General features: G+C 47.3%; 2 protein-coding genes across 2 annotated transcripts in view; one reads left to right on the top strand and one right to left on the bottom strand.

The window, feature by feature from the left end:
- Positions 1-1,554: 1,554 nt before the first annotated feature.
- Positions 1,555-7,750, bottom strand: tbce (tubulin folding cofactor E). Its single transcript, XM_005753270.1, has 17 exons — positions 7,665-7,750; positions 7,358-7,471; positions 6,386-6,470; positions 6,121-6,285; positions 5,526-5,611; positions 5,296-5,395; positions 5,119-5,221; positions 4,675-4,751; positions 4,478-4,570; positions 3,785-3,849; positions 3,615-3,679; positions 2,956-3,108; positions 2,639-2,777; positions 2,474-2,542; positions 2,330-2,389; positions 2,140-2,231; positions 1,555-2,031 (listed from the first exon to the last, which is right to left on the bottom strand). Exons 2-17 carry the CDS (start codon positions 7,464-7,466, stop codon positions 1,936-1,938), a joined length of 1,557 nt encoding a protein of 518 aa, XP_005753327.1. The 5' UTR covers positions 7,467-7,471; positions 7,665-7,750; the 3' UTR covers positions 1,555-1,935.
- A 185-nt stretch (positions 7,751-7,935) lies between these two features.
- Positions 7,936-11,361, top strand: part of rbm34 (RNA binding motif protein 34) — a 5,963-nt gene continuing 2,537 nt past the window's right edge. Inside the window, exons 1-11 of the mRNA XM_005753284.2 lie at positions 7,936-8,094; positions 8,543-8,696; positions 8,989-9,017; positions 9,060-9,119; positions 9,216-9,429; positions 10,107-10,166; positions 10,251-10,294; positions 10,420-10,503; positions 10,589-10,652; positions 10,733-10,775; positions 10,869-10,987. Coding sequence (XP_005753341.1) covers positions 8,072-8,094; positions 8,543-8,696; positions 8,989-9,017; positions 9,060-9,119; positions 9,216-9,429; positions 10,107-10,166; positions 10,251-10,294; positions 10,420-10,503; positions 10,589-10,652; positions 10,733-10,775; positions 10,869-10,987 — 894 coding nt within the window. The 5' untranslated portion in view covers positions 7,936-8,071. The remainder of the gene's footprint in view (positions 8,095-8,542; positions 8,697-8,988; positions 9,018-9,059; positions 9,120-9,215; positions 9,430-10,106; positions 10,167-10,250; positions 10,295-10,419; positions 10,504-10,588; positions 10,653-10,732; positions 10,776-10,868; positions 10,988-11,361) is intronic.

Below are 11,361 nucleotides of genomic sequence, written 5' to 3'. Positions count from 1 at the left end.
CGAGGAGCGTGTCAGGCTACATTTCACTGTGTGTTATACTTGTATAACTATGCATGTGACAAATAAAGAACCTTGAACTTGAACTTGAACATGTCAACAACCAAACCTTTGGTGTGAACTGAAACACAGAGAGTGTGTGCAGGACTGTTGAATGCTGAAGTTCACAGGTGGAAAGTAGCTGAATATGTCTCTGTGTGTGTGAGACAGAGAAAGGGCAGAACTGGCATCATACGAACAGTAAAATAGTTAGGGCTTTGATAACATGTGGGAGGATCCACTACAGACAGGTGTCAGCTCTGATCATACAATCAGAGAAGATGAATCTAAAAGTCATCAGCTGACTCCAGCAGCACCCACCCGTCTGCTGAAGATGAATCCAGGGTTTTAGAGGCTGAGTGCTGTCTGTAGGTGAATGTATGTAGAACCAGTAGAAGTGAAGAGTCTCCCCGCTTAGATACATTATACATTTATGCTGAATAAAGTAGAATATTTAAAAAACCTCTAAGTTAGAAATGCCAAAAACACAAGCACATTTTTAGAAAATATAACATTTGTTCATTCATATGCTGATGGCATTCAGATCTATCTTCAGCTGAAGGGCAACAGTGCAGCCTCACTAGAACCCTTACTTCAGTGTCTCGGTGAAGTTACATCCCAGATGGCCTCTAACTTCCTTAACTTCAGTGAGAACAAAACTGAAGTGATCTTTTTGGACCGAGCGGCAATCCCAGCACCTCCCATTTTAACCTGCACAGTCTTGAGCCTTTTATCAAAAATTTGGGGGCTATATTTGACAGCAAGTTCACCTTTGAAAAACAGATTAGCTCAGTCGTACAGCGGTCTTTCCTCAAACTGAGGCTTTTATGCAAGGTGACATCATTTTTATCTTTTAAAAACTTTGAACGGGCGATTGATGCTTTTATTACATCCCAGCTGGACTATTGTAACTCCTTATATGCTGGAGTTAGCCAGACCCAAGGCTGCAGTTGGTCCAGAATGCTGCAGCTCGTCTTCTGACACGTACCAAAAGATGTGAACACATTTCCCCGGTGCTCGCCTCCCTTCATTGGCTTTATGTCCACTTCAGAATTTACTTTAAAATGTTACTGTTGACTTACAAAGCCCTGAATGGACAGGCTCCCGGCTGTTTGTCTGACCCCCCTTAGATCTCTTAGATCAAGTGATCTTTTGCTTTTAGCCGTACCAAGGTCGAGGCTGGTTCACAGAGGCGATCGAGCATTTGCAGTCGTAGCGCCCAAGCTGTGGAATAATTTGCCCCTACACATCAGACAGGCTCCTACTGTCAGTCTTTTAAATCTTATCTTAAAACACATTTTTATTTACTGGCTTTTAATACAGCATGAGAGTTATTTGTTAATTCATATTTGGTGTTTGCTATCAGTAGTATAAGTTACCTTGGTATGTTGTATTCTTGCACAGCGCTTTGGTCGAAGTTCCTGTTGTAATTAAATGTGCTATATAAATAAATAAACTATAAACACGTCCCACAGAGGAGGATGAACGGTGCTGAGAGAGAGCAGAATAAAAACAGAGTCTCAGTGCTGTCAATGTTTAATCAGCATTCACACTAATAACGATCTGCACCATGGTGGTTTATTACCAGCTGACACTGAGCCTGACTGAAACACTCCACTCAGTGTTTGTCCTCTGATTTCTCAGCATCACTTTGCTGTTTCCATTTACAGACCAGACACTAACACTTCATGGTTCAGTCTGCATCTCTGCCTGTAATGCTGGCGATGCAGCGTCAGAGGAACCACAACAAAAATAAAACGTGTCTGTCATGTTTGAAATGAGGCATCAACAAATACAGTGGCGTGCAGCTGTGCACAGAAGCAGCTCATGTGAGTCTCCATCTCATTTCAACAGGTCTCTCCTCTGTTCCTCCTGTGGGTCTTCAAGACCTGGACTGGGTCAGGACCAGCGCACCAGCACCTGGTCTCCATCCTCTATGGAGTAAAACTGCAGTGTTTTCAGGTCACTGTCGATCTCGAACTCTGTCCCCACCATCTATAAGAGCAAGAACATTTTACTGTCCCACAGTGGCATGTTCAGACTGAACGTGTGTGCTGCTCTCTGTGAAGGCCACGGGGCTCCTGCCTTTACTGAGTGTGCTACCTTGGGGCTGGTGTAGGTGAGCCTCAGATCTGCTGCAGGGACCTTGAGCAGCCTGTACAGCAGGCCCTTCACCTTCTGCACAACCATGGAGGCTACAGTACAGAAACACATGCCACTGGTTATGTGCAGAGCTCCACAGACAGATGAGAGCGCTGATAATCTAATGAGAGTCGAGGCTTTGAGCTCGTACCTGGAAGTTTCTTCTCCAGTGGTTTGCGGTTAGCATCGTCCGGAAACACAAAGGTAATCTCTGATGAAGGAAGGACAATGAAACAGTCTTTGATTCACGTTCATTCGTGGAGCCACTCAGACAGCAGAAAGGGGCGGGACTTACTTAACAGCTGATTTTTCAGGGCAAAAGGCTCCGGCTTCCTCAGCTCGCCTTCCTCAGGAGCACCATACTCTGAGGAACAGGAACATGGAGTTAGTGACTGAGACCATGTCAGTAATAATAAAGCTGGAGCTGTCTCAGGTCATCTGACCCCACAGCCTGACTTACTGCTGATGAGGGCCTGATAACGAGGGTGTTCACAGATGAACTGAGGGCTGGGCTGACTCCGCCCACCCGCCTTTAGCCACTCCTCTCCAAACATCTTGATATAGTCGAGCTCCGCTCCCCTCCTGTCGTCAGCGTGAATCTGAAGGAAAGCCCAGCAGCTTGAGCACAGGACAGCACCGACATGATGCCCAGAACTCATACACAAGAGGCGGGGCTCTGCGGCGCTCTAATCTGTCACACAGCAATCTGAAGACGTGTCAGGACACAGCGTCCGCACGTTTCCAAAGCATCGGCAGAGTCCTCACAATCGAGCTCACCTCGCAGCTGTTCAGCACAACCAGCTGTCCCAGTTTAGCGATCAGCATCTGATTGGCTGTTTTCGGGTTTCCATCCCTGCTCACCAGCTTGTTGCCACGGCAAGAAAGCCGGACCAAACTGGGAAGTTTGGCCAGCTCGTTCACCACAAACCACTAAGTGAGAAAAAGAGAAACACTTCCTTTAAACTGGCGTAGAGTTTATTTTAAATAACGTCCAATCACGAAGCTGGAGAGAAGAACAAAAATGACACGACCGAGCCGGCGTAACGTGGAGACAGCCTCAGCACCCACGCTGGATGTAACAGTGACTGCATGAATCACGCAGTCTGGAGCTGCTGCTGTGTGTCACAGTGCAGCCTTCGCCCACAGCACTGCAGTGTTAGACAGCTTCCAGACTGGCTTCACTCCAGTCTACAGAAGTACACTTACACCAGTGTAACAACAGTTACAACAACACAAACAGACACAGTCGCAGCTGTTGACCGTTTCTATGGCAACACGTTTCACTAAACTGAAGCTAAAGTTATTTCTGGCATGTTTGATGTTTGTTAGTTTTGTAACCACAGAACAATGTTGCAGATGTTTGTGTTCCAGTGAAACGTCGGTCACAGTTCTGGTTAACCACCCGCAGCCGTGTGCTGGTGCAGGAACACACTGACCTCAGTGATGCTGTTGTGGTCCAGGTTGAGGTTCTTCAGCGCTGCATACGCGGCTGTGTGAGACCCTGCAGAGCAGAGACTGTCACTGACACGTTTGCAGTCGCACAGAAAGCTGTTCTACACACACAAAAGGACAACAGATGCTGTTAGGCTGGAAACTGTGTCGTTACCGGGGGCAGCATCTTCAAACCGAATGACAGACAGTCCGGTCTTGGATAAATTCAGCTGCTCCAGCCTGCCACGAGAAACACACCAGACTCACTCCAGCTGCTTTTATTAAACAACAAACAGAAAACTGTGACTATGGTGCAAACGCCGTAAAAATCCCTCCTAAAATCAGATCAAGTACTGGTTTTTGGGGTGTGTGGGATCACCACTTCCACCTAGAGCTGCAGGGGGCGGGGTAAAATCCCTGCTGTGGCCGCTGGGTTGCCTAGCAACACAGCTGTTTCCATATATTTTGACAAGATGCTGCTCTAACATGAGCTAGAGCTAGCTAGCTAAATATACAGAGGACTGCAGTTCAACAGAAGGGCTGAGGATGGCAGTCTAGAAACAGAGCAGCCGGACAGGGTTCACAGCTGAGCGCAGCACACATGTACAGACATGACCCGACTCAGTGAGAGAACCTGAAACATTTTCTATGATATTTAAAGGTTACAGAAAATAAATGGCATGTTTCCCACTCGTGCTGCTGCAGGACGGAGCAGTCCTCACACGCAGTCAGAGAAACGCACGCATGCTGCTCAGCATCAGGTTAACTGACAGTGGAGCTGCAAACGTGTCTGCATGGATGAACTCACACTGGACACAAGCACGTGCAGCACGTTACATCGACGCGTGGCTGACACTTTGTACTGTACCTGGGCAGAGCAGATAAACTGAGCACGCTGTCCTGCACCAAAGGATTACTGGACAAGCTCAGACTCTTCAGCGACTGCAGCAGTCCCTCAGGCCTGTAAACAGACACAGCACAGCTGGTTTCAGGCAGCTTTGAAAACACACACATCTAAAGGCAAGGCAGGGCACACAGAAGATGATGATGATGATAAAGTGTTACCTCTGCAGCTCTGTGATGCTGTTTTCTTCCACACACAGGTCCTCCAGCTGTGGCCACATGGGAGCGCATTCCAGAATCTGAGAGGAAAGCAAGATCAGAGGCGGAAAAGAGATTTCATTTAAACAGAAGCAGTTCATCATCTCAAGACCCAACACTGTCCATGATGAGAACGGACGACCCACGAGAATCTGGCCTCAGCGGGGAGGAAGAACTCCCTTTGAAGAGGAAGAGACTCGAGCCAGAAGCAGGTTCAGCGGGAAGAGGAGAAGAAACATGACAGAAAGAAAATGACTGAACGCAGCAATGTGAGTGGTAGAGAACAGAAAAAGAGGGAACGCTTTAAATTCTCCTTTCTTTAGACTTTAAGTTAGTTTGATGTTTGATGTGAATGTTACCCCGGAGCTGAAACACAAAAGTAAATATAAGTGCCACAGCGCTGCGTACCTGTGGCCAGGTGAGCTGGCAGCCGTTGAGCACGACGACTTTGAGGGCTGAGAAAGCGTGGCGTAGAGCCGAGGGGTCAGGGGGCAAACGGAGTCTGTTGTAACTGAAGACAGAAACACAACACAATGTTGAGTGGAAGGAAAGCGAGGCCAAACAAAGCGTCCCACACACCCACACCTGAGCTGCAGTCCTTCCAGTCTGTCCAGCTGCTGGCTGATGGTGGCCACATCCTCCCAGCACGACATCAGAGTCCCAGTCAGGTCCAGCCACTCCACATCTGATCAGCATGGTTAAGGTGTCGCATCCACACTGCTCGCAATCACAACCTGACAGACTCTGAGAAATGGGAACGCTTTGTGAAGCTCACACATCCTGAGTGCCAGTAAAGCAAGTCTGTAGAAGGATACTGGGAGTTGTGGTCCTGATTTCCCCATCAGCACCAGACCAGCTCACGTCAGAGCGGCTCAGCAGCACTGAGGGAAGGCTCTCAAAACTGCACACACACAGACACACAATACAAAGTGTGCAGGTTTATAACAGGAGGGAAAACTGTGAACACAAAGGCTGTGACTGTTTCTGAGTGGACACACATGTAACTGATGTCTTGGATCTGACTGTGGGAACAGCTCACAGACTGTGACGAAACACATCCTGAGACACAGACCAAACGAACCCCAGAGGCTGGATTCACACAGTAATGACTCGGTGCTGCTGTTCATCTCAGGCTGTGTTTACTTAGTTATGAGACCTGATGATTTTATGATGTCTGACTATATAAAACCTTAGACGTGTGAGCTGTGTCTCAGGTGACTTTCATCTTCCTCCTCGCTTCATCAGCACTGACTCTGCAGCTCAGCTGATCGTCATAACACATGCATTACTGCAGGTGGATGCTACCAACAACTACCAGGCGACAGAACTGAAGCTGATAACATCCTTATGATATTTTGCTCTAATAGCACAGCTGTGTGACGCTCTTCTCCTGACCACACAGCATCGTACCCACGCTCCTTGATGTTCCCCCACTTGAGCTTCTTCTTGGAGATGGAGATCTCCTCACTCAGCACCTCCTCTGAGTCGATCTTGTACTCCTGTCGCACGGCGGTCAGATAGTCCACTCCAAAGCTCACCTTTGCCGGACGGACGAAGGAGCCTCCTGTGGGGTGTCTGAGAACAAAGGGAACGTATCAGGACATTTTCACAGAAGACTTTATAAAGTAATTATCTCACAGGAGGCGTGCAGGCAAAGCACGCTTGAGCACTTTACCTGCACGTGAAATACTGCACTCCCTCGTGGCTGCCGTCATGTTTGCCTCTGTCGGGGTTGTCCCACTCCACACCCAGCCACAGACCTACAAACCACAAAACAAACACACAGCTATACTAATGGCAATGCAGTGATGCAAGCATGTGGTTAAATCTGCTTCATCGGTGTGATTTCATCCGTGTACTCGGACTGGACATGTATCGAGAGAGGGGGACAGGAAAAAGCCCCGCCCCCTCCCAGCTTTCCTCCCTCTCTGCGTCCAGTCTGTTGGGTTTGAAATGACACAGGCTTTGTCTCGGTACACTGTTGCTAAAAGTCAATCATATTTATTCTTAATCAAAATATAAGTTTGATCAATATGTTAAATGACAAATGTGAGGCAGCTGGGCCCTATGACCCCTATGAGCAAGCACTTGGCGACATTTGGAAGAAAAACTCCCTTTTAACAGGAAGAAACCTCCGACACAACCAGGCTGTAATCTGCTGCAACTGGTGGTGGTGAAGAAAAGACTATTGGAGACAGACCTACAGTGATATAATCGTGTAATAATTACTAACGATTAACTGGAGGAGTGACCTGATAACATGGGAATCCCCGGCAGCCTACGTCTATTGCAGCATAACTAAGGGAGGATTCAGGGTCACCTGGTCCAGCCCTAACTATATGCTTTAGCAAAAAGGAAAGTTTGAAGCAAAGTTTGAAGCCTGATCTTGAAAGTAGAGATAGTGTCTGTCTCCTGAATCCAAACTGGAAGCTGGTTCCACAGAAGAGGGGCCTGAAAACTGAAGGCTCTGCCTCCCATTCTACTTTTAAATACTCTAGGAACAACAAGTAGGCCTGCAGTCAGTATGATGCTCGTAGCAAACATTTCATGATCAAAGTCTTTCTGTCATACCGACTGGCTCTATGTGTTCGCGGTTTATGATGTTCATCTATGCGTGATGAGGTAAGAGGTACAACCCGGGTCCTACCTGCTGTGGGGGGTACAGGTCCAAAGTAGCGCACTGTGGCCCGCTCCCCGCCGCAGGACACCCGCTTACCCACCGCATCCACCGGCACCTCCGCCTCGTCTACTCCCATGGAAGCTACGAAATAAAAAACTAGAGCCACTCTGTAGTTCTTCTCCAACAGGAAGCAGCTTACGCTACATTTAAGTGTAATAAGTAAATACTGCACATTTCCGGTATGTCACTGTTTGGATAGCTTATTGTGTCTTTCTGAAAAATGAGAAACATGTAATGTTTGAAAAATGCAAACTTAATGTAAAATCATACACACCTTTGATAAATGTCGCGTTTGCTGCGGAACAGTCACTCAGCCTGCCCCCACCAAAACATCCTGCAGCTGCGTCACCGGATGGGACCTATTTCAACGTCGCACCGGTTTCCCACAAACCTTTTTCTAAAAGGAAATTATACCACGAAGGAAATATACTCACTGACACGTTACGTGTGTCTGGTCCTTTCCTATAAATCACCCCAGTTTAGTTATACGGTACCAAATCAGCCTAAAGCTAGAAAAAGCATAGGAACCTTTGTGGGGCTTTGCCGTGTTCCTATGGGGAATATTTCGAAGTAGGACAGCGGTCCACTCGGATAGAAAACGTGTGGATGTGTTGTAAGGTTTACTGGAGTTTAGGCCATTCAGTAAACATTTATTCCAGATAAAAAAGAAGAGGGGAAGCCATGAAGAAGAAAGCCCACAACAGGTTTGTTTACACACACTTTAATAACACGAGTGAAAATATCACGACGATTAGTGAGATAACGTTCAGAACTCAGACTTGAGCCTTCGATCTGGGGGGACCGGTGCTCCCAAAGAAACAAAGCCAGCATCAGCAGTAGACCCCCGCAGGGTCCAGGTTTTTCACTCGGTTGTTTGTCTGCTGGAGGAGCCATGAGCTCCAACTGAGCAGGAACCCAGATCCACTCCAGAAGTTCGGCGATGGACTTCTGTGTCCTGGATCCTTTGGATTTCTCCGAATCCAACAGTTACAAAGGGCAGCGTAGGAGGGTCTCTGTAGCTGAAGGAGTGACCCAAGACTTCCCTGCTTCTTTGTGTACAGATATGAACGAGCACACAGCTGTGCCAGCTCAACTAAATATGGCACAAAAAGCGTTATCGCCTGTTAACTTCAGTGTTTCTGTCCTCTGCAGAGAGGTGTCGCCAGGACAACAGTCAGCTGACTACACAGTGGGTCAGGTGTCAGGAAGCTTATTCCAGAAGAACTCTGCAGCCTCTGGATCCCTGTCGGCTTTATTCAGCACAGCAGCAGCATCCACAGCGCTGCTGTTCAAGCCTGCGCCTCTGGTGAGCGCAGCACACAACCAGCCCGTCTGTGACTGCGTGTTTGACCACCAGTCGAAACCAAATCTGTAAAAACCAAGAAAATCTGTCTTCTTCTATTGTGTGTCATGACTTATTTATTGTAAGGTGTCTTTAAGACGCGCAGAGGTGCATTAACCTTCGCTGAGCTTGAAGTGTTTTTCTTTATTAGAGTTTGTGCGTTTTATTTTCAAACTTTTAGTGAGCGCCTCTAATGCTAATGGATTATTTAAGAGGGAGGAAATGACTGAAGTGTCTTTTTGTGTTATGATGGCAGCCGGTTCAAAAAAGCACAGAAACCAAAGAGCAGAAGCAGAAAAGCCCACAGGTCAAAGGTCAGCCACGCCAGGAGAAGAAGCAGCAGCCAGCTAAGGAGAAATCAGCAGCCAATCAGGAGCTGGAAAAAAGGTGAGTGTTAATTTCTTTTTCCCCAGTTTTTTCTTGATTCAAGTCTCTTCTCAAACCCATTTGTTTGAAGTGTTCATTTGAATTTGCTGGTTTCAGAGAGAGTGGTTTACAAAAGGCAGACGAGGATGAGGACGGGCCAGAAAAACCCAACAGGAAGAGGAAGAGACAAACCTCCGAGTCGGGCAGAGAGAACGACACAGAGTACTGGGTGATGAAGAGACAGAGGCTGAAGGCCAGCAAGGCGCAGGAGACCTTGAAGAAGAAAAGGACTGTGTTTGTCGGCAACCTTCCCATCAGCTGCACCAAGAAGGTTTATTTAGTTTCTTTGTTTTACCCACCTGTATCCATAGTGACCGTCTGACTGTATCTGACACTAGCAGTCTGCATCCATAAACTACATGGACGTAACATGCAGTGTAGTTTAGTGCTGAGGTGCAGACTAACACAGTACTGGAGTTTCTCTTTAGTGTCAGTTTCCCTGCGTGTTAGCTTCAGCAGCCAGGCGCCACTCCTTCCTCTGTGAGCCACCTCGCTGTTTCTCCTTATGTGGAGAATGGAGAAGACGAGACACAGCCGTGTTTGTTTTAAATGACCCTCGTTCAGTCACGTAGGCGCAGTAACAGGAGCAAATATGGTCATGAGTCAGATGACACTTTAGATGCACTGAGACGCTGTACACAGTCAGTATTGAGCCTCAACGGTCTGACCTCAGACTGAGGCTTGTGGATGAAGCTGTGGGACGATAACAAGGAGAAACTGGCTAAGCTGAGGCAGCCGGTCTGATCTGCAACCTCTGGAAACGCTTGTTGGACGTTTTAGCTTCTAGCAGGTGTTTATGTGACAGAGTGAAAACACAACTGTACTGTGGCTCTTTCCAAGATCTTTCAGGAGACGTGCAAATTGCTTGTTGTGCAATAATTGCAGTATTTATAGGACAATAATAATGTGGAAGTTCAAAGACTGGCAACCTTTTTTGTTCCTTCTCAGACCCTGCGGAGCCTCTTCAGGGATAAAGGATCCATCGAATCTATTCGCTTTCGCTCTGTGGTAAAAACACCTCTGAAAGAAAGAGAGAGTCGCCAGGTTGCTGCAGCTTCTCGTCTTCAGTAACATTGTGTTTCATTCCAACAGGTCAGAGAGGACCCCTCCATGTCTCGTAAAGTAGCTGCTATCAAGTGAGTTTCTAAGAGTTGTTTATTTTTTAATCCTGAGCTTTCACTAGGTTCCACCAACAAACTAATAGTATGGTTTCAGTTGACTCCTTTCCATTTGTACCAAAGAGCTTCTTTTCACTTCGCAGGCGCAAAGTCCACCCAAAGAAGCAGAGCATCAATGCCTACGTAGTGTTTAAAGATGAAGATGGCATCACCAAAGCTTTGGAGAGGTCAGACGCTCCTCCTGAAACCTGCTAATGCTGTAAGACCCAAACATACACGTGCTGATAGAGCTCTGTCTGTCTGCCCTCACAGGAATGGCATGGAGATAGAGAAAGACTTTCACATCCGAGTGGACAGAGTGGCCGACAGCTCATCTGTGAGTCAGCAGACGTCCCAGAATGCTCTGCTGTATCTGTCTCCTGGGAGTTAAACTGAAATCCTGTTGTTCTCTTTCAGCACGACCACAAGCGTTCTGTTTTCGTGGGGAATCTCTCATTTGGTGAGTTCGTCTGTAGAGTTCCAGACAGTGGTAAAGGTGTAGTTGTCCATGAGTGAGTAGTTTGAAGCTCAAGCCAACCTGCTGTGTCTGCAGACATCAACGAGCTGACTTTTCGAAGGCATTTCGAAGAGTGCGGGACAGTGGAGGCGGTGCGACTGGTGCGAGACAAGAACTCGGGCTTGGGGAAAGGATTTGGTTACGTCCTGTTTGAGGTACAAGAGCTCGGAGACGATCGTGGTTCTGGAGTAACAAATAATAATATTGGATTGCATTTAGAGCTGGGCGATAGAACAATAACGATATGTATCGCGATATAACTTTTTCTCGATAGAAAAATTAAACTATTGCGATAGACCTCGCCGCTCTTGTCCTCTTAAAAACCCCCAAAACAAAACAAAAAAAACAGCCAATCCAAATTAAGTAGCGCAGAGCCGAACCAATCACAGCCGCAGCGTCATGTCACGTGACTTGTTACGTACAGCACAAGTGCCAAGCCGCCGTACAGCCCGGGTAATGGAGGAAATGAGTGTGCCGACTAGAGAAATCAACCGAGCGTGACCGAAGAGAAAACAGATGATGGTTCCAA

The sequence above is a fragment of the Pundamilia nyererei genome, unplaced genomic scaffold (assembly GCF_000239375.1).
Source record: "Pundamilia nyererei isolate P.nyererei 1_Seehausen unplaced genomic scaffold, PunNye1.0 scaffold00417, whole genome shotgun sequence".
Classification (NCBI taxonomy): domain Eukaryota; kingdom Metazoa; phylum Chordata; class Actinopteri; order Cichliformes; family Cichlidae; genus Pundamilia; species Pundamilia nyererei.
The sequence above is the reverse complement of the archived record's forward strand: the minus strand, read 5'-3'. Positions and strand labels throughout refer to the sequence as shown.

Bases quoted from the DNA above. Each gene is read 5' to 3' on its own strand.
- tbce (XM_005753270.1), bottom strand. From the start codon at position 7,466: ATGGGAGTAGACGAGGCGGAGGTGCCGGTGGATGCGGTGGGTAAGCGG. The intron at 5,222-5,295 runs GTGTGGGTGTGT...TTCTGTCTTCAG, and splicing joins CTGGAAGGACTGCAGCTCAG to TTACAACAGACTCCGTTTGC. The intron at 3,680-3,784 runs GTAACGACACAG...TCTGCTCTGCAG, and splicing joins GTTTGAAGATGCTGCCCCCG to GGTCTCACACAGCCGCGTAT.